This window comes from Carassius auratus, unplaced genomic scaffold (genome assembly GCF_003368295.1).
Source record: "Carassius auratus strain Wakin unplaced genomic scaffold, ASM336829v1 scaf_tig00045599, whole genome shotgun sequence".
Lineage (NCBI taxonomy): Eukaryota > Metazoa > Chordata > Actinopteri > Cypriniformes > Cyprinidae > Carassius > Carassius auratus.
The window spans coordinates 25,046-51,194 of record NW_020526915.1 but is presented as its reverse complement, the minus strand read 5'-3'; the positions used below and the strand labels follow the sequence as shown (position 1 = coordinate 51,194).

The following is a 26,149-nucleotide window of genomic DNA, read 5'->3' as shown; positions in this document are numbered from 1 at the left end:
AGAAATTAGAAAGTAAAATGACTAAAGTTAGAAAAATAGAAATAAAACTATATATAAATATTTTAATCAAAAACAACATTTATAAGTTTAATAAGAAAGTGCTAAAATTACTAAAAAACTAAAACTGAAATAAAAATAAATTAAAGCTATATATAAATAATAAATGTAAAAAAAAATGTAAATATTTTTTTTAAATGTTGCACTGGTAATTAACTGAAATAAAAGGTAATGATGGAATATTAAAATGAATAAACCTGAAATCAAAATAAATTAAAGCTAAAAAATATAAATTGAAACAATTTTAAGTTGAAATATTAAAATGAATAAACCTGAAATAAAAATAAATTAAAGCTAAAAAATATATAAATTGAAACAATTTTAAGTTGAAATATTAAAATGAATAAACCTGAAATAAAAATAAATTAAAGCTAAAAATATATATAAATTGAAACAATTTTAAGTTGAAATATTAAAATGAATAAACCTACTAAAATTACTCGAATTAACTAAAATAAAATAAATTCAAGCTTTAAACGTACAGTATGTAATTTTTGGCCACCAGGGGTCACTCAATCAAAATAATAACATAAGACGTACTTTGATGATGTCGGGAAAGAGCGTAAGGCTCATGGGAGTTGTTGTCCATTGGATCATGCGCTCTGTCGCTTCCCAAATTCCTCGCTCATTCTAACTTAGTATTTTGAAAATCATGTCTTTTCGAACGGAGAGATATATGAATTATGAGACCCCTATCAAATCAATATTCCATCTAGCTAGTAGTAATATATGTAAAAAAAAAAACACGGTCGTCTTTCGTTAATAATTATAATTACGTTATACTATGATATCGAACAAGTTAGAGAACTGCATTTGAAGCTACTTTATTCAGCTAGATATAGAACAAATGTAGATTTACATGAGAGCTAGTCCGTCTGCGTTTTACACAAGACATCATCGTTTCACAAAATACACGGATAGATACAGTTAGCTGAATGGATGCGTACCTGTTTATCAGAATGCAAGCGAGTTCGGCATCTCTCTGTAGTTTCAGCTTGTCACGAAACTCTATCTTGGAAATGCAACTCCAATATTTACAAGTGTCTTGTTGCTTCTCTTGTCCCAAAACCATGTCGGGTCATTTTATTTCATCCGTGCGTTTGCGCTTCACAGAACGTGCAGGCAAAGCATAATCATGATCCATAACTAAATTATTGATTGAGGTTTAAATACGAATATAAACAATAGAAATATAAAATATAATAGTCTCGATCAAGGCTAGCTACTACTTTTTCTTCTTCGTCTCGTCTTTGTTTCTGTTCGCCTTTGTATTTGGCGGTTCCGCAGGAAGTTAGATAAACTAGAGGGGTCAAAGTTTATATGACGTCATAGACGGGCGACAAAACGGAAATAAAGAAACGTGCCGTGTCTTCGAATTAAACTATAATTTTCTCCGGATTTGAAAGTTTGTGGAAACTGTCGGGATGATGTAAGTACACAACTAAAACATATATATAACATATATATATAGTGATTTCTGCTATTTTTAAATCAGAAAAATTACATATTGCGCCTTTGTAACACCTAACAAAGTTACTAAAGTTTCAAGTTAAATGAAAACTGAATATATACAAATCAAAGCTCATTCAAAATATGAATCAATACTATAATATAAAAGCGTAAACTCTTACTGACCTCGTCCATGGACTTCTTACAGTCATCATCGTCATCATCTTCATCTTCATCATCCTCAGCCTCCACCTCTGCAGGCGCTGAAGCACAACAACAGCATCAGATCAGACTTCAGTCACATCAAGTGTGGAGTTTCTCAAGATATGATTCAATCTCAAACCTCACAACAACACACACCTAACAATCAAAAACACTCATTTATGTAAGGGGTGATCCATTTTATTTGTGCATATATGTAAAGTATTTATTCCATTATTTATGTATCTCTAAATAAATGAAAATTAAAAACAAAATGTCATTCATGGTTGGTTTGTTTCATATTTGTGTCTATATGGATACATACATACATAAATATAAATGTAAATGTAATAATAATTGTCCTTAATGGATTTTTGCATACATATATATATATATATATATATATATATATATATATATATATAGGCTATATATTTTATTAATCTATAATTGAACAAGTATCAATAAATAAATAAGATAATTGGCATTAATGGATGCTCCATTTAATTATATTAATAAACATCAATTGTTTAATAAAATATTTATTTACCTTGAAAAAAATCAATAAATTGCATAATTGTCATTTGTTGGTGGATTTATTTCGTTTGCACATACCAATAAATTATTTGTGCATACATTATCTATCATTATATATATATATATATATATATATATATATATATATATATATATATATATATATATATATATATATATATATATATATATATATTAGTAAGTATTCTTTTATATATAATAAAAATATCTAAACAAATAAATTAACTGTCACGTATGGGTGATCTATTTCATTTGTTCATTTGTTTCCTCATTTATTTATTCATTTATTTATCATGAAATAATTATCAAAAATGCAATAATTGTCATTTCATTCACACATAAATATAACTATTTTCATATAATATATAAATTATATTGTATTTAAATTTTATATATATATATATATATATATATATATATATATATATATATATATAAAATTTAAATACAATATATTATATTTATATATTATATGAAAATAATCATATATATATAATTATATTATTATTATATTATAGTATTTATAATAAATACATTTTATTTATAATAAATTCTATTTATTTATTTATCCATCTATTAATAGAGTCATCAGATCAAGAATAAATTCAGGAAGCATTCTCTTCTCTTCTCTTCTCTTCTCTTCTCTTCTCTTCTCTTCTCTTCTCTTCTCTTCTCTTCTCTTCTCTTCTCTCCTCTCCTCTCCTCTCCTCTCCTCTCCTCTCCTCTCCTCTCCTCTCCTCTCCTCTCCTCTTCTCTCCTCTTCTGATTTCCGGGTCTCTGTGGTGTTACAGGTGGATCCAGCTGTTCAACATCTGCTTTCTGCGTCAGTGCAGTCTGGACTCAACCTTTGAGAGCGAGCCCTCGCATCCATCACACGTCCCACACAAACACAGGCTCAAATGTCAGCATGCTGTGACAAACACGTACAGACCGGCGGACTGAGTTCACGCCGTCTGCTTCTGCTCTGCAATCGCGCTTTCTTTCGACTTGCTAAAGATAGACATGAGCACAATCCCCATTACAGCACTTCTGAAAGATTTCAATGCACTCTGGAAACCGCTGCTGCTTTCGACAAATGTCAGATATCAATGACAAAATAAAAAGTGCACTTGGATCAAAGTTACAATTTTGTCTGTATTTTTACTCCAAATGCATTTAAGTTGCATGTCTAGAAAATAACTAGAAGAGAGTGAATTTAACCAAACTAACCTGGCTCACAAGTTTATATATTGGAAATTTATACTGGGATTTATTTATTGGTATTGGTATTAGTTTTAATACTGTATATTGCAGATTTACCATTTAGAAGTGTAATCTTCATTTAAGATATTATAATTTTATGATTTAGAAATCTGATTTTCATTTATTATATAATATAGATAAATTTATTACATACTATATTGTTTATTTACAAATTAGAAATGTAATTTTAATTTACTATATAATATTATACATTTAAAATTTAGCAAATTTGCAATTTAATTTTTAATTGATCATATATTGTATATTTACAATTGATAAATGCATAACAATTTAAATCATATTTATTTCATTATCAATTTTCAAATTACACTTGAATTATATTGTTATATTATATAATATTATATTTTATAATTATAGTACATTTATTTTTTACTAATACTAACTTAAATTATTTTTTTTCATTTACTGTATATTGACAATAAAATATTTTATTATTATTTTATAATATATTATGCTTTATAAAGTCTAGTAATTATATTATAATCTACAATTTACAGTTTTTATTTTATTATATTATATTGTGTATTTATAATTTACTAATTTAATTTTCAACGTGTCATAACTTGTATATTCACAACTTTCCAACAAATTAATAAGCATTTATATTTTATTACAAAAATATTTTAATTTATTATATTGCATATTTACAATTACTAATTTCTAAAAAATTTAATGCATTATATTTTATTTACAATTAATAAATGCTAACAATGGCAGCACTATGTTTTGTATATTTTTAAATAAAATAAAATAAAATAAAATAAAATAAAATAAAATAAAATAAAATAAAATATTTTAATCAATATTTTAAATAACAGACACTTAAATTAATTGATTTAAATCTGATTTAATTTAGCAGAGGCTGACTCAATCATGCAGCTCTGTTATAATACCTGCGGGTCCAGCGATGGGTGAAGACGGCTCAAAGACACTGGACGAGTCGCTGTTGGACGCCTGCTCAGACAGCTTCTTCTTCGTGCTGCCATCCGAGGGTTTGGGGTGAGACTTCTTGTTCTTGATGAGGATCTTTCCAATGAGCTCTTGAGGACTTGGCAGAGGAACGCCGGACTCGAGCTGAAACACAGCAGAATCTGTCATGAGAGAACTGGACGCACGCGGCCGCTAAAAGAGCACCAATGCATGTGGGAGAGATACTCTTACAGGATATTTCTCCAGAGTCTCAGTCAAAAGAGCGTCCCCGAAGATGGATCGGCAATATTCTGCCATTTTGGCTTGCTGTTTGGGGCTGAGATGCAACAGAAACTGAATTAGAGCTGACATCATTGCACTTACAACGCAGAACAACATTAGTGCATGAAACATTTGCATCAGACAAAAATTACATCTGCAGACCTTTTATTAAATCACTGATTTAGAGGGAGATTTTTGTAGAATTCAGCAGAACAGATTTAAATATAGCAATAAATAAAATGTAGTAAAATCATACTGGAAGATGAAAGCATAATAAAATAAAATAAAATAAAATACAATTAAAAAAATTATAATAATTTTTTTAAATAATAAAATAAAATAAAATAAAATAAAATAAAATAAAAATAAATAAATAAATAAATTAATTAATTAATAAAAAATAATTATAAAATAAAATAACTCTTTGCTGATTTATGGGTAGATTTTGTAGAATTCCGCATAGTGTATTTATATATGGTAATAAACATAATGTATTGAAAACTTATTAGAAGCTGAAAGCATAATAAAAAATAAATAAATGAAATAAAGCAAAAAAATAAATAAAAATAAAATAAAAAATTAATTAAATTAGATTTTCTGATTAATGGGGAAGTTTTGTAGAATTCTGCAGAATAGATGTAAATATGGCAATAACTAAAATTTCCTAAACTTTTATTGGATGCTTTCTGCATGATGAAATAAAATCTAAAAATAAAAAAAAATAATGAAATAAAAAATAAAACTATAGATGAATCTATTATAAAATCTACTAAACTCTTGTTGGAAGCTGAAAGCATATAATTATTTTTATTAAAATAAAATAAAATAAAAAAATAAACATATGAATATAATCAAAAATATATAATAAAATAATCTAAAATTAAATTACATAAAATTAAATCGCGTGTTTTAGGGGATTTTTTGTAAATATGCAATATGGTAATGAATAAAATGTCTTAAACTCTGGAAGCTGAAATCAAATAACTATTAAAATGATTTGAAAATTATCCTCTTACGACGTTCACATGCATCTCGTTCTGTGATGTTACTAAAGTGCAAGCTCATCTCATGTCATCTCTGATTTCACACAGAGGATGATGCTAGCGCTAGTGCTAGTGCTTAGCGCGTCTGACATCTCACAAGAGGACAATGATGAGTGAAAACAAATGATGCATCTCAGAGACAAATGAACCACTCCTCGTTGCCATCGCTGCGAGGAGCCGACACTTACGAGTCCACGTGATTCTCGAAGGAGAGGATGATGGGGAACGGAGACGTCTTAAACGCACAGTCTGCGATGGCTTCGATCACCTCCTGGAAAATAACCACAGATTCAGCTGAATTCAAATCATTTTTCTATCATGAAATATTTCAATATGTCAAAATGTAATAGCTCTATTTATAAAGTTTATTTAATTTTTTTATTACTAAATGCACAGCTTTTTTTTTAATTATTGTGTTATCTATTACACTTGATAATGAATACAATGTACATTAATTAGGTTTTCATTTATTATATAAATTAAACTATTCACTACCGGTCAAAAGTGGCTAAACAAGAAAAATATTGATTTTAATTTTAATTTATTATTAATAATTGAGCAGTAAACCAGCATATTATAATGATTTCTGAAGATCATGTGACACTGAAGACTGGAGGAATGATGCTGAAAATACAGCGGAGCATCACAGAAATAAATTATACTTTAAAAGATACTCACATAGAAAACAGCTTTTTAAACAGTACTAACTTTTTGTAATATTACTGTTTTGAATGTATTTGTGATCAGATAAATGCAGGCTAAAATGTACCAAACTCTTAATAGAAGCTGCAATTAAATATTAATATATATATATATATATATATATATATATATATATATATATATATATATATATATATATATATATATATATATATATATATATATATATATATATATATATATTATATATATATATATATATATATATATATATATATATATATATATATATATATATATATATATATATATATATATTATTTTAATTCAATATTTAATATATATATATATATATATATTAGTGCAATGTAATTATTAATATATATATATATATATATATATATATATATATATATATATATATATATATATATATATATATATATATACATATATATATAATTACATTGCGCTAATTGGAACTCTTATTGGAAGCTGGAAGCATAATAAAATATAATACATTTAATTAATATAAAACAAAGAACAACATACAGAATAAAGTAAAATATAATAAAATCTTCACTGGATCAGGTGGAAATGTTTGGGGAATTCTGCAGAATAGACATAAATTAAATGTACTAAACTTTTAACGGAAGCTGAAAGCGTAATGAAATACAAAATATAAAATAAAGAATTCAGATGAATATTTATTTTACAATTTATAGACTTTGATCAAATTAAACAAGCACTCACAGGACTCTGGTTTTATTTGCGACTGCGTATCAGACAGTGAAAAACTGACAGATTTTTTTCTGGAAACGTCTCCAAAAGCAGTAAATAGCTCGGGGTTAAGCACTACTTGACTGTGAGCGCTGATGAAAGCTGGCTCTGGTGTGGTGGAGTGCTGTGGGTCACCTTGAAGGAGATCTCTGAGGTCATGGTGAAGCCGTGTGTGATGACGGGTTCCTCCTCCGCCGTGCGTCCCTTCCAGCAGTCCAGCTCCACACAGCGACATCCAGACAACAGCGTCTGACGGTACATCTCTACAGAGGAGCTCCCCGCCAGCTGACCCGCTGACAACACACACACACACACACACTCTCAGTGAACGCTCACACAATGCATGCGCAAACTGATGTGCACTCAAGCAAATAAAGAAGCTGTGTGTTATAAAAGCTTGCTTCCACTACAGGATAAAAAATGTACACTGCCTTATTTGTATATTTATTGTACATTTGTAACATATTGTAGACATTGTATATTCTGTACTTACTGCTTATTGCACTTCTGGTTAGATGCTAACTGCATTTCGTTGCCTTTAACCTTGCATGTGCAATGACAATAAAATGTAATCTAATCTCAATCTCACAATTTCAATTATATAAACTCAGAATTGCTAATTTAAATTATATGTAATTCTGAGACGAAAGCTCTGTGCAATATAAACTATAAAAAAAAATTATTATTTAATTATTAAAAAATATATTATTTATTATGAATTATAAGATTTATATATATATATATATATATATATATATATATATATATATATATATATATATATATATATATATATATATATTTATAGATAGATAGATAGATAGATAGATAGATAGATAGATAGATAGATAGATAGATAGATAGATAGATAAAAAATTATAAAATTGTCAATTTAAGTAGTTACTTCATTTGTGCATAAATATAAATGAATGTAATTTGTTCATTTGTTTCCTCATTTATTTATTCATTTATTTATCATGAAATAATTATCACAAATTTAAATAATTGTCATTTTAGGCGATCTATTTCATTTGCCCATAAATGTAATTATTTTAATATAATATATAAAAATATAATAAATAAATAAAAATATTGCAAGGTGAAAACTCAGAAAAATAAATATATATTATTGTGAGATTTAAACTCAAAATTCTGAGAAAAAGTCAGCATTGTGAGAAGTAAACTTAGCATTCCAAAATAGTCGAAATTCCAAAATGTAAACTTACTATAGAATAAAAAAAAAGAGATACATTTAGGAATTATGAGATGTTAACTTAACAAAAAAATATATGATATAATAACAGTACGATATAAAAGAATAAGAAAAATAATAAAATACGGTAATAATATAAAAAATATAATTGAGACTTTTTATCTCACAATTCTGAGAAAAAAGTCTGAAAAGTGCTATATAAACACAAGATAAAATGTGAGAATAAAAGTCAGAATTTAGAGAAAAAAAGTCGTAAAAGTCAGAATTGCAAGACGTAAACTATGAATTCTGAGAAAAAGTAAAATACTCTAGATTTAAACTGAATTTAGATTAAAAAAAATGTTACAATTGTGAGATTTAAACTGAATTCTGAGGAATTCCCAGAGAAAAAACTACCTTGTGTTATTTTATTCCAAGCTTTAATAGTATGGACTGCTTTATGATACTTTTATGTTTTTGCCCTTTATTGAGCTTGACAGAATTCTCCTTATGCGTTTTAGAAAAAAAAAAAAAAACATATTGGCTTGGAAGGACATAAAGCTTAACAATGGAGACAGAAGTTTTATTTAAGGACGTGCCGTTCCTTTAAGAACACCAATTGTAGCATGAAGCGGTTAAAAAAAAAATTCTGCAGCTATGCACTTTGTCTTAGATTGGTACATTAGTAGTACACTGACCATAATTGCATCATAATTCATTTCTTCTTGGTTTCTGCGGTGTGTTCTCAGCTCCCTCTCTTGATAATTGCTCTTAGATGATGTAATGCACTTTGTTGTAAGTAGATTTTGAGAAGAACACAAATGTAAATGCACTAATGCATCGTCAGATGTGGAATTATTATTATTATAATGCTCGTAAAGCAACACAGATTCCTTTTATGATGCATCCTTCTTTTTTTCAGCAGTTTTATGCAAACTGATAATAATACAACCTTCATTTGAGCTTTGTTTTGTAGATCATTTCAGTTTTAGGCATTTAGTCTACTTTGGGACTTTGCAACTTTATGCATCTTCAGAAATGTAAAGGGATATTTAAGTGATATTTCACACACACACACAAAAAAAACCGATATAATTTATGACTTAAGAATAACATTTAAAATTTAGATTAACTTGATCTGGTAAAATTACTATTATTAATAAAAACACATTTTAAAAGTCTAATAAAAACGCAATAAAAACAAATAAAAATAACTATAACTTTAGCTTATTAACCTGAAAACAGAGAATATATATATATATATATATATATATATATATATATATATATATATATATATATATATATATATATATATATATATATATGTATATATCATAATAATGATACTAAAGAACACTGGTATAAAAAATTATACAATATTATTAATAATAATAATAAAAAAGTATTTTAATAGTTAATTTCAGAGATACAATTTCAAAATTTCTTTTAGATTAACTTGCTGTACTAAAATGACTAATACTAAACCAGAAATAAAAATGAATAAAAATAAACAATTGTAAAAAAAATAATTAAGAAAAGAATTGACTAAAACATTCAATAAAATTATTAAAACTTTAGCTAATCAAAGGGAAAACATAATATTAAAATAATGAATGAATAAATAAATAAATAAATAAAATAAAAAATAGTACAATAATGATTCTAAAAGACAATGATGTTATATATATATATATATATATATATATATATATATATATATATATATATATATATATATATATATATATATATATATATTATAACAGGTTTATATATATTTATTTGCTCTTTTGTTGTCATTTATGTTGTTTTATATTGTTGTGGTTGTCTTCTTTATAAAAGTATATAAACTCTGTGAAGCAATTTAAGCCGCTATAAGATGCTATAAAAATGCATTATCATGATACACTATGTAATGAAATGTGCATTCAGACAAGTGTATGTTTGTGTGTGTGTGTGTGTGTGTGTGTGTGTGTGTGTGTGTGTGTGTGTGTGTGTGTTGTGGTACCTGTGAGGTAAGTGTTGTGGGAGGAGTTGATGAAGTACTGAGAGAGAGGGAAGGTCATGTCTTCACTCAGGTCCAGTTTTTCTGGAGGAATGACGCTGTTCTCCTCACTGATCAGATACCTGGCGAAGCCCTCCACTGAGATCTGCCCTGTTACACAATTAAGACAAAGAAGGTGCATGCAGCACATTTCAGTAGAGAAGACATTTCAGGACTTTGCAGAACTGCAAAACTGCATTCACAACCCAGCTACATCCCTTAATGTGTTATATTTGGACTATTACTATCATTCAAGACTTTGAGGTTGATAAGATTTGTTTAATGTTTTTTGAAAAAAGTCTTTGAAAAAAGGCATTTATAAATTTTTATTAAAAATAGAATAAAAAGAGTAAAATATTATTATGGAAACTGATAAAAATATTTCTATAATAAAAAATTATATAATAATATACAAATGTATTTTAGTAGCTATTGCAAATATACATTTTCTCATTTTCATTAATATAATAAATTAATAAAATAGAATATATATATATATATATATATATATATATATATATATACATATATATATATATATATATATATATATATATATATATATATAATATTACTATTCAAAATAGCTGTTTTCTATGTGTATATCTGTCAAAACGTAATTTATTTTTGTGATGAAATCTAAATTTTCAGCATCATTACATTTCAGACCATTGCAATTTCACGCATTTTTTTATTTTTCAGGATATTTTAATGAACAGACAGTTGATTTATTTGAAATATTTTTTTTTTTTAACATTATAAATGTCTTAAGTGCCACCTTCGATCAAATCAATGTGTTCTTGCAAAATAAAAGCATTAATATGCACGCTCACCTCTGAATATTCTCACTCTCTTTCTCTCTTTTGCACCTAAAGTAACAACTCACCACGTCGAGTAAATTAGCACTGCGATTGCAAACAGACTTCAAATTAAACTCAAGCTGGAGATCAGCGCTCCCTAAACAGCACTCGGGGCTGAAGGGAAGCCACTCGGGGACGAGCGTCCCCCGTGACTCATTCTCACCAGCAGTTTACATTAATTAAACTTGTTCTTTGCAGAGCTCCGGAGGTAATTAACCGTGGCCCTCTTTCTGGTTGCAGGACGGTACGGCGAAGGCTGGATGACGTGTGTCAGAGCAAATGCAATGGGGATCTCCAGAGCAAACAGCCTCTGATTTGCACACACCGAAATAACACAAAGCACCTTGCTGTCGCGAAAGGGGAGTCAAATGGATTTTAAAGACTACAATTACCACACACTGCTGAAATTCAGCAATTGTCCTGTCGAGTTAAACAGAGAAGGAAAGAACAGGATTGCATTTGCTGTCACGGTCCTGCATCCTGCTGGTTTTCAGGCCAGTTCAGACAGGTCTAATTTGAAGATTTCAGAGGGTTTTGCAACTAGTCAGACCAACCAATCAACCGTTTCATGTAACTGCCTTAAAGTATAAACAGTTTTAAAACATGTTGGGTTGGTGCAACCCAACTTTGGGTCAAATATGGTCTAACCCAACTTATGGGTAAAAAATTTAATGTAAAAATGTTACCCAATAGTTGGGTTAGTCCATATTTGACCAAAAGCTGGGTTCAAACAACAAGATGCATGGTATTATATTTGACATGCAATTTTTGTCTGCTGTACAGTTATAAATATCTAATTGTTTTACATTACAAGCAACAGAATGTCGTCACTTTTTCTCCATATAAATATCAGCAACTGCAATTAATTGCATATAAACACATATTAGTATCACTATATAAGACTATATGAGCCATAAAAAAATGTATGAAATATGCTCAATAAAAACAGTAATACAACTGTTTTCTAAGATGTATTTTTATATTTTACCCAAACTCTTCCATTACATTTTTTTTTTTTTTTTGTCATCATTATTAATTTATATGTCCGGCTTTGGAAGGTTAAAAAAGACCACCATTTAAAATACAAAAAATAAGCACCTCGTCACCAGCGTTTATTGAGAATCGGACAATGCACAATATAATCCTGCTAACGCAAACCATTCCCGCATTTACAACCCTGTTGTTCTTCCAGACCTATGATCAATACCACACAAATATCAGCATCTCGTGTGTCTGCTGTGTCTCGTGTGGGTGTTCGCCTGTCCTCTGCCTGTCTCTGAGATCGGACTGAGAAAACAGAGTCGCTAATCTGCGTGACAGCAAGGTGTCACGCTAGAACCGCCAGCTAAAGAGCCCCATGATCATCCTCATCTATGTCCATCGCTGGCCCCTCTGGACTCAATGTGCCTGATCAATCACCTGTCAATCACTAACGGCCGCCCGCTTATTATCATCCAGTGACCTGATCTCCGGTTTGCCCGTGGAGCCTTGTGCTCTGAGAGATATAAATAAACCGGCTCCACCGCAGCGTCGGACCGCATCTCGTGAGTTATTGTTGCTATGGTAATGAAACGATGCAGAATGTTATGGACGTTTTGTTTTCTTTCCACAGAATAAGAAAAACTCAGACTCACACAAGTGCACTTCCTCGCTGTCTGCCTTCTAAGGCCACATCCTAACGGAAATGGATCCTTATACGGTAGATTTGCATTGTATAAAAGTACATACTGCACAAGAATGTTGGTTTAATTAATCTTTAATCAAATTAAGCTATTTATATCTATATTTCTCAGTTTAGGGCATATTATACTACTATACCTAACCCTAACCCTAACCCTAAATAAAAAAAGGTTTGTATTCATTAGTGTTTGAAATTGATTTCTTTTGATTTAAAATGTATAAGCATAAAACATGCACAAAAATGTGTCACATGTATGATCTGTTTTGGTTTAGTTTTCTGTTTCCTTTCCCCTGCCTTGTTTGTTTCCATGGTTTTTGATTAATTAGCTCCACACCTGTTTCAGTTCTCCCAATTAAGTTTCTAGTACTCAAGTTCTGTTTTTTTTTTCCACTGGTCCTTTGTCGGCTATTATTTTAATCTTCATGTTGTGCTACCCCAGCTCGAGTCCTTGTTTGCTTTGTGGATTATAATTAAAAGACTGTTATTTGCCTACTCCTGCATCATGTATCTCCTTATAGCACAGCATCAGTGATAAAATGGTGAAATAATCAATATTTAATTGAATTAAACAATAAATATGTATACGTTTCAGTCTAGAATGAATTAGAATATGAGCAGGGCTGTAGCACAAATAAACAGGTTGTAGGTGTCCAAGTACAGAAACTGAATAATCAAATGAAAATAGCATTGCATAGTCTTCACTGTATAAATTAAAGATTATTTAAGATGAATTCTTGTTAAAACTACAAAGTAATTCCGTAAAGAGAAGTAAATGATTTTTTCCCATTTCATTTATTGGATTGACATTAAGGACACTGACAGCAGCTAGTAAATTAGGTGCTGTCACTTTAAGAGATAATACATCCAATATGATACAGATCTGATTTCTTTCACAACTGTTTACTTTTACTTAAGACAAAACCAACCATTTTTGAGAGGATACACACAATGACGAGTTTTTTTATGTATGTGTCTTTTTAAGAGTGTATTTTTGTGTTTGTATGTTTAAACTGGTAAGGAATATTTGTTCGTTCAGGCTCGGGATGAAGCGCAGAAGAGCTCGGTCTGGTGTTTGCCTAGCTCTCCGTGTGCGCAACGAACTCGGCGTGCAAACTCTGTTGAGTTGTTCTGCATCTTATGTTTGAATGCACTGTTTTAAATGTTTACATTTTCAAGACTTAAAACTCGTGCAATTGATAATCTTTCATGACGACGCGCAAGAGCGTCTTCTTATGTTGGTCTCAGGCAGTCGGCCAAAATCACCAGGGTGCCCCCCTCAGCCGTGGGCCCCTATAATTGTCACCACCTTTCACACCACTAACGACGGCCCTGTATAGACCACATTATGTGAGGCTACAGAACTGTGTGTCTGATATGGTGGTCTGCAGTATGGGGGCCCCACAGGGCTCGGTGCTTTGTCCGTTTCTTTTCAAACAAAAAACATTTATTTTTTAATTTTATTATATACTTTATATTAGTATGTAAGTATCTTTTAGTAAATTAATATAATAATTCATATAATTGTAATAATTAATATAAATTTACTAAAAGATACTTACATACTAATATAAAGTATATAATAAAATAAAAAATAAATACTAATAATATAAAAATGTTATAACTATGTATAAATGTAGCCTATAAAACACATAAAAATACAATGCATACTTAAAAAAATCTGTTATGCCGAGAGTCACAATCTAATTAATATTCATGATACTGTGTGCTGATTCGCTGAGAGACAGCAAACCTCCTTCGAAGGACGTAAACAAGACGACATTTACATTTATCAGACAGTTTTACCCAAAGCGACTTACAGTGCATTCAGGCCATATTTTTTATTTTTTTACCAGTATGTTAGTTCCTGGGAATTGAACCCACAACCTTACACTGCTAGCGCAATGCTCTACCACTGAGCCGTAGGAACAATGCAACAATGTTTCAGACCTAATTATTAATCTTTCATGCCAAAAACTGATGTTTCTGTTAAGTTTTTTATTTTGATATTAGTATATCGATGGCAACAGGCATTTAATAGAGATGGGATTTATAACAAGATCTTTCCTGGTTATATTCCGTGGTTTTTGCCGTTTAAAGCGACCGAGAACATCAACATACACAAATCCATCAGTGTTTTAATGTGGCTGTCAATCAATAAGCGGAAAAAACTAATGAGGGATTAGATTTGATATTAGCATGGTGACAGGACCAGACGGTGCTCGATTACAAAGACCTGATGTCTTCTGCTCTTATATAAATGCAACACCTCATGGGAATGCAAGGCAAAACCCTCCCACGTAATTATCAGCAATTAACAATTACATGGAGCTGTCTATCAGCGATTGATGGACAAACACCCGCAAACATTCGCGGTCTTCGGTCATGCTGTATTTGAAAGCTGTAGCAAAGGGGAAGATTTTTCATGCATTATGACTAAATTTGGGTCTGTTTTTCACACAAAGCGTCACATGACTTTAGAAGATTTGCAATATTGTGAGTGAGCTATTTGAAATACTGTAATGGTGTTATTTTAGTCACTATGAACTCAATAAAATCAATATTGCAGCGCTGTAATCCAAAAATGGAGAATGTTAAGGGCTTCATGCAGTTTTCAACCAAAATAAAAGCTTGATGGATTAATGCTTGGAAATGAAGAAATTAAGGCATAATAATTAGCACCAGAATTTTACAGTTGTATTGTTAATTATAAAAATTATTATTGATAATATTATAATTTCTTGAATGCTTGATTTTTAGTATTATAAAAATAATAATATAATATTTTTTGCTAATAACAATAATAATAATAATAATTAGTATTTATTCCTATTTTATTAATATTATATAAATGTTACTATAATAATAATAGTAATAATAATAATAATAATAATAATAATAATAATAATAATAATAATAATTATTATTATTATTATTATTATTATTATTATTATTATTATTATATTAAATCTTTGTTTTATTTTATTGTGGAATAGTATAATAATAATAATAATAATAATAATAATAATAATAATAATAATAATGTAGTTTATAATAATTTAATAATTTAATGTTTTTATATTTTATTAATATTATTGTTAGTAGTGCTGTTATTTTATACACATACTGATACATAAACAAAATATGATTTGGGCCAAATTTTTCAGCTATTCTGATTGTTAAGATGATTATAATTCTAGATTAAATACTTCATTTCTTTTTAGTATCATGACAACAATAATATATTCCATTTTGTTTCCTATTTATTACTTAACACTCAACTAATCATTCGGCTGAACTATAAAGCAGGGAAAGAGCTTCTGTTGTGTTCAGTGGAAGAAAATGACAGCATACGTGCTCGAGAGCGATAGCAAGTGAAAAATGCCTGCTTTGATCAATTTCAGGCGTTTATCTGGCACAGACCTTTCTGAATCATGGCTGGGTTGGGCTCATATTTCTCCATGAGCAGCTGGGTTTGTTCGGGCTTGAGCGGCGGGTACAGGATCTCGTTCAGACGCGGGTCTCGCTGCTTGTTGTTGATGAAGTCTGTCATCTGATCCACCGTCAGATAGTTTCTGCTCTTCACGCCGCTGGAGAGAGGAACAGAGATACAGGAAAGAGCATAGGGTTTACAGCGATAATCATAACACAGAGATGAGCAGCTAGCATCCCAGCATGCTAATTACACAATGACTTTCTTTTTTCCTCTGTTATGATCAATACAATTATCTTTCATCAGGATTTTTTAAACTGTTACGCCCCCAACTAATTACAATACTTCAATGCGCTCATGTGCGCTCATCTCATAAATATCATTCCAATATGACTTCAAGGCATCATTAACTACTATATATAAGTAGTAATAAACACACACACACACACATATATACATATATACACAAACATGCATACATTAAAATGAATAATAAAAAAGTAGAAAACAAATTATGGATAATATAATAAAATTAAATAAATGCATACAAACAATAAAAAATATATAAAACTCTAAAATTAACATAAAAGTATACGTAAACAAAAGATAAACAGACAAATAAACAAATAAATATCAACAAAACAAACATAAAAATAAATAAATAAAAGGTAAATAAACAGAAAAATTTGACATAAATAAATATATAAAAACTGAATTAAGAAACCTATGTATAAATAAATAACATTAATATTAACATTAAAATATTTCGAATTAAAATAATAAATAGAAATAAAAAAAACTGAAAAAAAAAGCTAAATAAAAAAAATGTAAATGTAACAAACGAATGAAATAAACTTTCACATTAAATTTGTCAAATAAATTAATAGATAAAAAAACATATAAACAATAAAAACAATGTATAAATAAATTAAAAATAATAAACCGATAAACCGATAAATAAATATATAAATAAATAAAATATAAATAAATGTATAAATAAATAAAATATAAATAAATAAATGTATTTTTTTTCAATTAGACAAATAAATACATGAATGAAAACAGACAAATATGTAATTGTTTAAATAAATAAAACCTGATTTAAAAAATATACTAAAATAATTAAAAGTATAACAGATAAAGGATGAATCCATTTAAAAAATAGAAAAATAACAAAATAAATAAAAACAAATAAATCTTAAAAACACATAAATAGATAAAAATATTGCATAATTAAATGCATAAAGTATAAATAGATAAATGGATAAGTAATTAAATAAATAAATAAATGCAAAATGTTCTCTTATTGAAGGCATTCTTAGCAACAGCATCAGCTGAAAATGGCTTTATAAAGACTTACAGATCAGCAAATATTTGGTTAATCTCAGATCGTGGGCAGAGGTTGTTGATGAACGATTTGTAAACATCAGGTGTTAAATCCTCCAGAGGAATGGAGTCGTTCTGCAGAGACGAACAAGAACAGACCATCACATTACGTGTAGCATTTTATTTTACCTTTTATTTGACTATTTACTTATCATAAATACAACAATTTGATAATAATCCCTGAACCTACCCCTAAATCTAACCTTACCCCATGCAGTAAGTTAGTACAGCACTTATATATCATGGCTCTCTTTGATTGCTTCCACTGTCCTCATGGATAAAAGCGTCTGTTAAATGAATAAATGTAATGTAAATGTAAATATAGTTTCCTTACACTACCCTCTATTTTCTTGGGTAAGTACACTGTAAGTACACATACTGTAACCATTTTAACATCATGGATTTAGAAAATCTCCCGGTGTTCAACGTTCAACCTTTAGATTTGCTGTAAAATGATTAAGCAAACAAATAGACTCCCCTTGATCCTGGGAGTGAAAAAAATAGATAAACAGCTAAAACAAAGGAGTATAAATAAATAAATAGAGTGAAAAATTGGACAAATAAATGAACAGATTAAAAACTAAAAATCTGTATAAAATAAACAAAAAAGTACACATGTAAAAATAAATAAATAGATAAATAAATACGGATTAAAATGGGAAAAACTAAATAAAACAAAATAATAAAACAAAATGATAAAAAAATAAATAAAAAAACTGATGAATAGATACAATGTATGAATAAATAAATTAATCAATTAATTAAAAATATAATAATAAATAAATAATAGACAAATAAAAAATGAATAAATAGATACAAGTAAAATAAAATAAAATATTAAAACAAAATTGATAAAATAAACAAATAAAAAACAGATGAATAGATACAAATAATGTATGAATAAATAAATACATTCATTAAAAATATAATAATAAATAAATAAATAATAGACAAATAAAAAAACTAATAAATAGATACAGGTAAAAAAAATAGATAAATAAATATGGATTAAAATGGGGAAAAAAACGAAATAAAATAAAATAATAAACAAAATTGATAAAATAAACAAATAAAAAACAGATGAATAGTTACAAACAATGTATGAATGAATAAATAAATTAAAAAATATAATAATAAATAATAGACAAATAAAAATAAATAAATAGATACAAATAAAACAAATAAATAGATAAAAACAATGAATAAATAAATATATGCGTAAATTATTTTCAAAAAGTAAAAGAAAAACAAACACATAAATAAAAGATAAATAATAGAAAATTGAAAGAATAAATAAATGAAAAATGTATAAATAAATTTGAGAATAATACCAAATTTCGGATTAGTTAAACACTTTTTTATTTCCTCCTGAGGTCTTTTAACGTTATTGATTTTGAGATGTGTTCAATGTTCAACCTTTACAATACAATAAGGCAAACAAACAGACTCCCTTCGATTCTGGAAGTAATAACGTGAGATGTTGTTTGTCAAGTGGCGTGCCGACAGCACACGATTTGGGTAAAACCCACAAATTGACTTCCTGTGGAAACATGAGGTGTTCCTGTCTGCCAGCGGGATTCTGGAGCGATTAGCCGAACATATGCTCACCCGTCCGGCCGGAAGATTGCAGCTCTCCAGCGCCGTCTCCACGCGCTTCCGGTCCGTCGAGAACAAGCGGAAGAAGCTGCAGAGAGACAGAAACACGAGGACGATTCAGATCTGATCACGTTCTGCTTCAGCATGAGACGGAGGACGTCTTACTTTTTCACTGGGATTCGACCGTCTTGATTCGTCTGCAGCTTGAGTCTCGTGAAGCTGGTGATTAAAAAACAAACCACATCAGTCATTCTCAGAAAACACTTACTGATTGTGTTATAGATACAGATATATCAATATAGATATGTACACACTATATTTATTCCTATTCGTCACCAGTACACAAATAATTAAATAAATGGATACACACACAGAAAAATTATAATTATATATTAATTATTATTATATATAATATATAAATAAATAAATAAAGTGAAAAATTGAAACAGATTAAAAACTAAAAATCAGTATAAAATAAACAAAAAAGTACACATATAAAAATAAATGCATAAATAGATAAATAAATATGGATTAAAATGGGAAAAACCTAAATAAAATAAAATAATAAAAAAAATTATAACATAAAAAAAAACAGGTGAATAGATACAAACAATGTATGAATAAATAAATAAATTAATTAATTAAAAATATAATAATAAATAAATAACAGACAAATAATAACAACAAAAAAACGTTTTTTATTTTATATAAAAATAGGCAAAATGCTAAATAAGATAACAAACATGAAAAATAAGTCGATATTAATATAAAAATATATAATTAGATTTTAAAAAGTATATACTAACTAACTAAATAAATACAATTCAAAGTTACTTGGGGACACATATTTTACACTGAATACAAAATGTTATTCATCAACCCAAAAAAAAAAAGAATACTGATATGTTAATTAACTGATTGATTAATATTTTAATATTTCTAATTAGTTCAGAAAATTAGTTTAAAATGCACAGATAAAAGATAAAAACATATAAAATATTAAAAACAGACAATCACACAAACAAAATCTTAATTTGTATTTTATTGAAATTAACACATTTATTTTCCAATTAACATTAAATGGCCTGTTTTAAAGTGTTAGTTCACAAAAAAATAAAAATAATAATAAATAAATATAAAAAATTAAAGTACCAATGAATGAATTAAAGAATATTAATTATAATAATTTATGAATAATATTAATTAATTGATACAGGCTAATTCTGTAATCCTTTGCTTAAAGCTTTTATATATAATGCATTATAAATGTAGTTTTAATGTATGCCTTGTAATGCATTGTATGATCAGTTATAATACATTGTAATATATATTTTTAAATTGTTACACCTTTATAAAGTCCAATGCATTAAATCACATGACAAACAAACCTTCATATAATGCATTTTAACTTTGGTTATAATTATTATAAAACGCATTATAAAATACAGTACATTATGAATCCCCTGCAATGCATTATACATTACACAAGGCTTTCAGTGAAGTGTTACATTCTTTTAAAATCTGGTTCTGCTTCCTGACAATGACTCTTCAACTAAAAAATCATGTGATGATGGAAACAGGCAGATATATTCATCATCAGGTACTCACGCTTTCTCCAGAGAGGACTCTCGGTCCATGTTTTGAGCGAGCAGGTTCGACGCCAGACTGAAGAGCTCATCTGCCCACTCCTTTAGCACAAACACAAAAAAAGGCATTTTCATTAAAACAATTCAGGTCAGGATTCATGCTGCACAAGAGATATCATGATGAAATGTTCAGAGGCAGTAAAACACCTTGGCCACGTCTTCTTGGAAGGCCATGAAGTTGAGGTACTGGATGTTGACCATGTCGTGTCCCGTCACCACCGTCAGCATCCGGTTCTCTATCCGTCCCACCAGATTCCCCACATCCAGCAGCTCCCGCAGCTTCGCTTCCTGTGGGAAAAGCACAATAATGAAGCTGCGCCGCCATAAAACATGGCAGAATAAGCCTGTAAAGCCTCTTTAAGACTGCTACGATCTCTTTCCGTGAGAAACACCTGCTGCTGCTGATGGAGAAACAACATCTAATGCATCTACAGTATTTTTCGGACACCTGAGAATAAGTCGCATCAGTCCAAAAATACGTCATGACTAGGAAAAAATCATATATAAGTCTCATTTATTTACAACCAAGAACCAAGAGAAAGCATTACCGTCTCCAGCCGCCAGAGGGCGCTCTATGAGTGTAGACTACAGGAGAACTGAGCAGCACAGAGCGCCCTCTGGCGGCTGGAGACGGTAATGTTTTCTCTTGGTTTATTTCTCTTGGTTCATGTCAAATTAATTTTGATAAATAAGTCGCACCTGACTATAAGTAGCAGGATTAGCCAAACTATGAAAAAAATAATGACTTATAGTCCGGAAAATATGGTGATCTAATACCCACACCGGACATAACACTTTTATATCATACAAAGGAAACATATTTTTTGCTTTTATTGAAATTACTTCAGGACCAGCATTTCAATTTGAAATGTAATGTATTAAATACATAACATACAGTTTTAGCTAATTTGTGCTGAAATTGAAACTCTGTTGATTTCATCTAAAATAAACAAACAAAGTAATTAATTCATTAAATGTTCCTTTTATTAATATTACATGACTCACTTAAAAAATGCAAAAAATGAAATGTATTCATATAAATAAATATACATGGATATACAGAAGAAAAAAAATATATATAATTATTATTATTAAAATGACTTTAGAATGTAAAAAAAGAAAATAAACTTAAAAAATAGATAGAAAAATATATTGCAATTATGTGTGTATAAATGCATGAATTAATAAAAGAATGAAGCATGCAATTCTATACATTTTTCAGTTGTTTCCCTGTAAAGTAAATAAAAATGTTTAATAAATTCTACCTCAATTTTGCTTTTATTAAAATTACGTCAACACCCAGTTTTTACATTGGATACTTTTTATTTTTATTTTTTTACATACAAAAATAATCAAAGATGAAATATGAAATGCATATGTCCATGCTAATTGTTTCTTGTAGACCTGGATGTCGGTCAGATGCTCTGTTCCTGTCTGAGTGGGTGTTTGTTGGCCAGAATGAGCTGCAATGTGGAGCTGATTTTCAGCCAAAAGAGCTTTTGCGTCTGTAGCTGAAAGTGTTCATCGGGAGGAAGCCTCTCTGGTTTTGGAGCAGATCTTTTATTCGTTCCACAAGTGTTTCTCTCGGAAGCTCATGCAGCTGTGCAACAGGTGTGTGTTTGTCTCTCAGCCGTCGGCGGCTAATGAAAGCCAACGCAACGACACTCCAATCAAGCGCTGATCTGTGAGAGCCATCCTCCACACAGCAGAACCAGTGCTTTAACAAATATAATCAAGCCTGAAAAACACTGGATGATTGACAACGAGCGAGCGAAGAGCACATCAACATTTTTAACAAACTTAAAAAATATAACAAGATATATGTGTGTGTGTGTGAGTGAGTGTGTGAGTGTGCGTGAGTGTGTGAGTGTGTGTGTGTGAGTGAGTGTGCATGTGTGTGTGAGTGTGTGTGTGTGTGAGTGAGTGTGCATGCGGGCGTGTGTGCATCCGTGCGTGTGTGTGTGTGTGTGTGAGTGTGTGTGAGTGTGCATGCGGGCGTGTGTGCATCCGTGCGTGTGTGTGTGTGTGTGTGAGTGTGTGTGAGTGTGCATGCGGGCGTGTGTGCATCCGTGCGTGCGTGTGTGTGTGTGTGAGTGCGCGTGCGTGTGTGAGTGCGTGTGTGTGTGCATGTGTGTGTGAGTGTGTGTGTGTGTGTGTGTGTGCATGTGTGTGTGAGTGTGTGTGTGTGAGTGAGTGTGTGCATGCGTGTGTGTGTGTGAGTGCGTGCGTGCGTGCGTGCATGCGTGTGTGTGTGAGTGTGTGTGTGTGTGTAAGCAAATTCAATTTGCTATTCATTCTTCATAATTTTAGCTTTTATTGAAATTGCTTCAAGACCAAGATTTTACATTAAAACTTTTTTTATAATATAAAACGATTAGAAAAATGAAATTAATATTCAAATAAATATGTAAGTAAATCTGAAAAAAAAAAACTAAATAAACCATCAAACAAACAGATATAATATATATAGATATATATTAAAAAAACATAAATTAATTCATTTAATTCATTTTGCTTTTACTGAAATAACTTCCTGACCGAGATTTTACACTGGTCTCTTTTTTAAATATACCAAAAATATACTAACATAGGCTATATATTTTTATTGTATGGCAAAAATCATTAGGATATTAAGTAAAGATCATGTTCCATGAAGATAGCTTGAACATTTTCTACCGTATATATATCTAAACGTAAATTTCGATTTGTAATATGCATTGCTAATTGCTTTTTAAATTCTTAGTTGTATCTCAGCCAGATATTGTCCTCCTAAACAAACCATACATCAATGGAGAGATGATTTATTCAGCTTTCAGAAGACGTATAAATCCCAATTCCCGACAAATTGAACAAACATAATCAAGCGTGAAATCACCGAACACTTCTGGGTGTTTGCATGAGGACGAGTGCACATGAACACGTCTCTAACAACAAATGGGAAAAGAAGACACCCGGTGGTTTTTTCCTCAAGAACAGTCGAATGTTTTATCAGTTTCGGATGTCACTCAAGAAACAACACTCCCAGAGGAAAAGCAGGAGATTACAGAGTCTACAAGCATCAGAGATCCGGAAGCCTTCGCTCATTTCAGTGGCGTTTCAATGGCTTCACTTGTCTTCATGCTACTTGAGGCACCAGATGATTGATCAAACTAGCATTTAGATCCACTGCTAAATGATGCTCTTTAATATTTCATTCAATCAGAAAGATGTGTAAACACTGAATAGACCATCACACCCAGAATACATCGATGAACCCGTTTCCTTTTATTTCCCCCGAAAGCATAAATACTGTAATCACGATGCCATTTGCAACCACTTTTACTTCTGTAATGTAATATTTCATTGGACATCTTTGAGTATGAAGACAATTTTTTTTATTTTATAATCAGAATTAGGTGAAGGAATAGTTCACCCAAAAAAATCGCTGAAAATTTACTCAACCTCAGGTCATCCGAGATGTAGATGAGTTTGTTTCTTCATCAGATTCGGAGAAATGTAGCACTGCATCAGTGTCTCATCAATGGATGCTCTGCAGTGAATGGGTGCCGTCAGAATGAGAGTCCAAACAGCTGATAAAAACATCACAATAATACACAAGCAGTATAGAAACGTCACTTCTCAAGACATTAACTGATGGATTTGAGTGCTGTGGATTATTTGTGATGTTTTTATCAGCTGTTTGGACTCTCATTCTGACGGCACCCATTCACTGCTGAGCATCCAGGGGTCAGACAGTGATGCATTTTCTCCATAAATGGAAAAATTTCTCCTAAATCTGCTGTATGTCCGTGATGGCCTGAGGGTGAACACATTTTCAGCTCATTTAAATTTTGGGGTGAAATATAAGCTTAATTTGCATGCACTTCATGCTGTTTGCACCTACAGAATCTGCATTTGTAAATTATGTAAATCTTGGTGATTAAATTGGATCTTAAATCATCATGATTCAGCTGAACAGCTGCTCTGAGGAAGACGCCAATGACACTATAAAAAGATTAAAAACATTATTAAACACACCACATATTTCTGTAAACACATCTAAATGCTGAACATCAAGAACGTGCTTGTATATTTCTGTTAGTGATGTTGTCTAAGTCAATAAGTGCTCATGAATGCACGATTTTCAGCTGTTAGACCATAAAACAGACGAGAAAAAATCCCACAGATGTTCACTGAAGGATCTACAGACCAGAAGATCACATTTGAAATGATGATTAATTAATACTAATTTAAAAACAATGAAATACTAAATAAAAACAAAATATATATGAATAATCTAATATTGATCTGTAAAATAAAAACAAATAATATAATATCATCAATTCAACTATTATTATTATTATTATTATTATTATTATTATTATTATTATTATTATTATTATTATTATTATTATTATTATTATTATTATATCATATTAATTTTGTTAATGTCTAAAATAAAAAATGCACAAAATTAAAATACTAATAAATAAATAAAAACTACAACTCAATAAGAGATATTATTAATGCAATATGTTACTGTAAAATAAAAACTATAAGAAAAATAATATATATAAATATATACATTTGGCTATTATTATTATTATTAATAATAATAAATACATTATATAAAATAGAATAAATATATTAAACACAAATATATTTAATAAAATATTACAGAAATATAAAATAAAAATAAATAAAAATAAAAAATAAGACACATTACTATTTTAAATATCACTGTAAAATAAAGTATACAAATTATATAAACTTGTTTTTTATTTAAATTATAACTGCAAAATTACAATATTGATATTTCCTCTATTTTAAAAGTTTAATCATTAAAAAAAGGTTAAAGAAATAAAAATATTTGTAACAATAAAACAATTTTATTCTAATATTGTCTGTGCATGTTCCAGTGATGTTCTGCAGTGAAGAGACTCGTTCCAGCTCTGTTTGCAGCAGGATCTTCTCGTGTTCCTCATAACTCATGACTGGTTTGGCCCCGGGGCCCCTGCAGCCAGAATACTGTTCGACTTTTATTTAAAGTGCTTTCCTCCGACAGCATGACAGACGACACAGGTTCATAAGTGAAAGCCACTGTGTGTACTGCAGACACCAGCTCTG

At 29.5% G+C, this 26,149-nt stretch overlaps 1 protein-coding gene across 2 annotated transcripts in view; it reads right to left on the bottom strand.

The window, feature by feature from the left end:
- LOC113087941 (1-phosphatidylinositol 4,5-bisphosphate phosphodiesterase beta-1-like) overlaps window positions 1-26,149 on the bottom strand; it is a 58,743-nt gene that overhangs the window by 11,099 nt on the left and 21,495 nt on the right. For both annotated transcript variants that reach the window (XM_026255672.1, XM_026255673.1), the window contains exons 4-15: window positions 21,191-21,331; window positions 21,006-21,085; window positions 19,563-19,616; window positions 19,410-19,485; window positions 17,776-17,876; window positions 16,406-16,572; window positions 10,409-10,555; window positions 7,341-7,498; window positions 5,951-6,033; window positions 4,690-4,774; window positions 4,422-4,602; window positions 1,693-1,769 (exon numbers count right to left, since the gene is read on the bottom strand). In XM_026255672.1, the coding sequence (XP_026111457.1) occupies window positions 1,693-1,769; window positions 4,422-4,602; window positions 4,690-4,774; window positions 5,951-6,033; window positions 7,341-7,498; window positions 10,409-10,555; window positions 16,406-16,572; window positions 17,776-17,876; window positions 19,410-19,485; window positions 19,563-19,616; window positions 21,006-21,085; window positions 21,191-21,331 (1,350 nt within the window). The remainder of the gene's footprint in view (window positions 1-1,692; window positions 1,770-4,421; window positions 4,603-4,689; window positions 4,775-5,950; window positions 6,034-7,340; window positions 7,499-10,408; window positions 10,556-16,405; window positions 16,573-17,775; window positions 17,877-19,409; window positions 19,486-19,562; window positions 19,617-21,005; window positions 21,086-21,190; window positions 21,332-26,149) is intronic.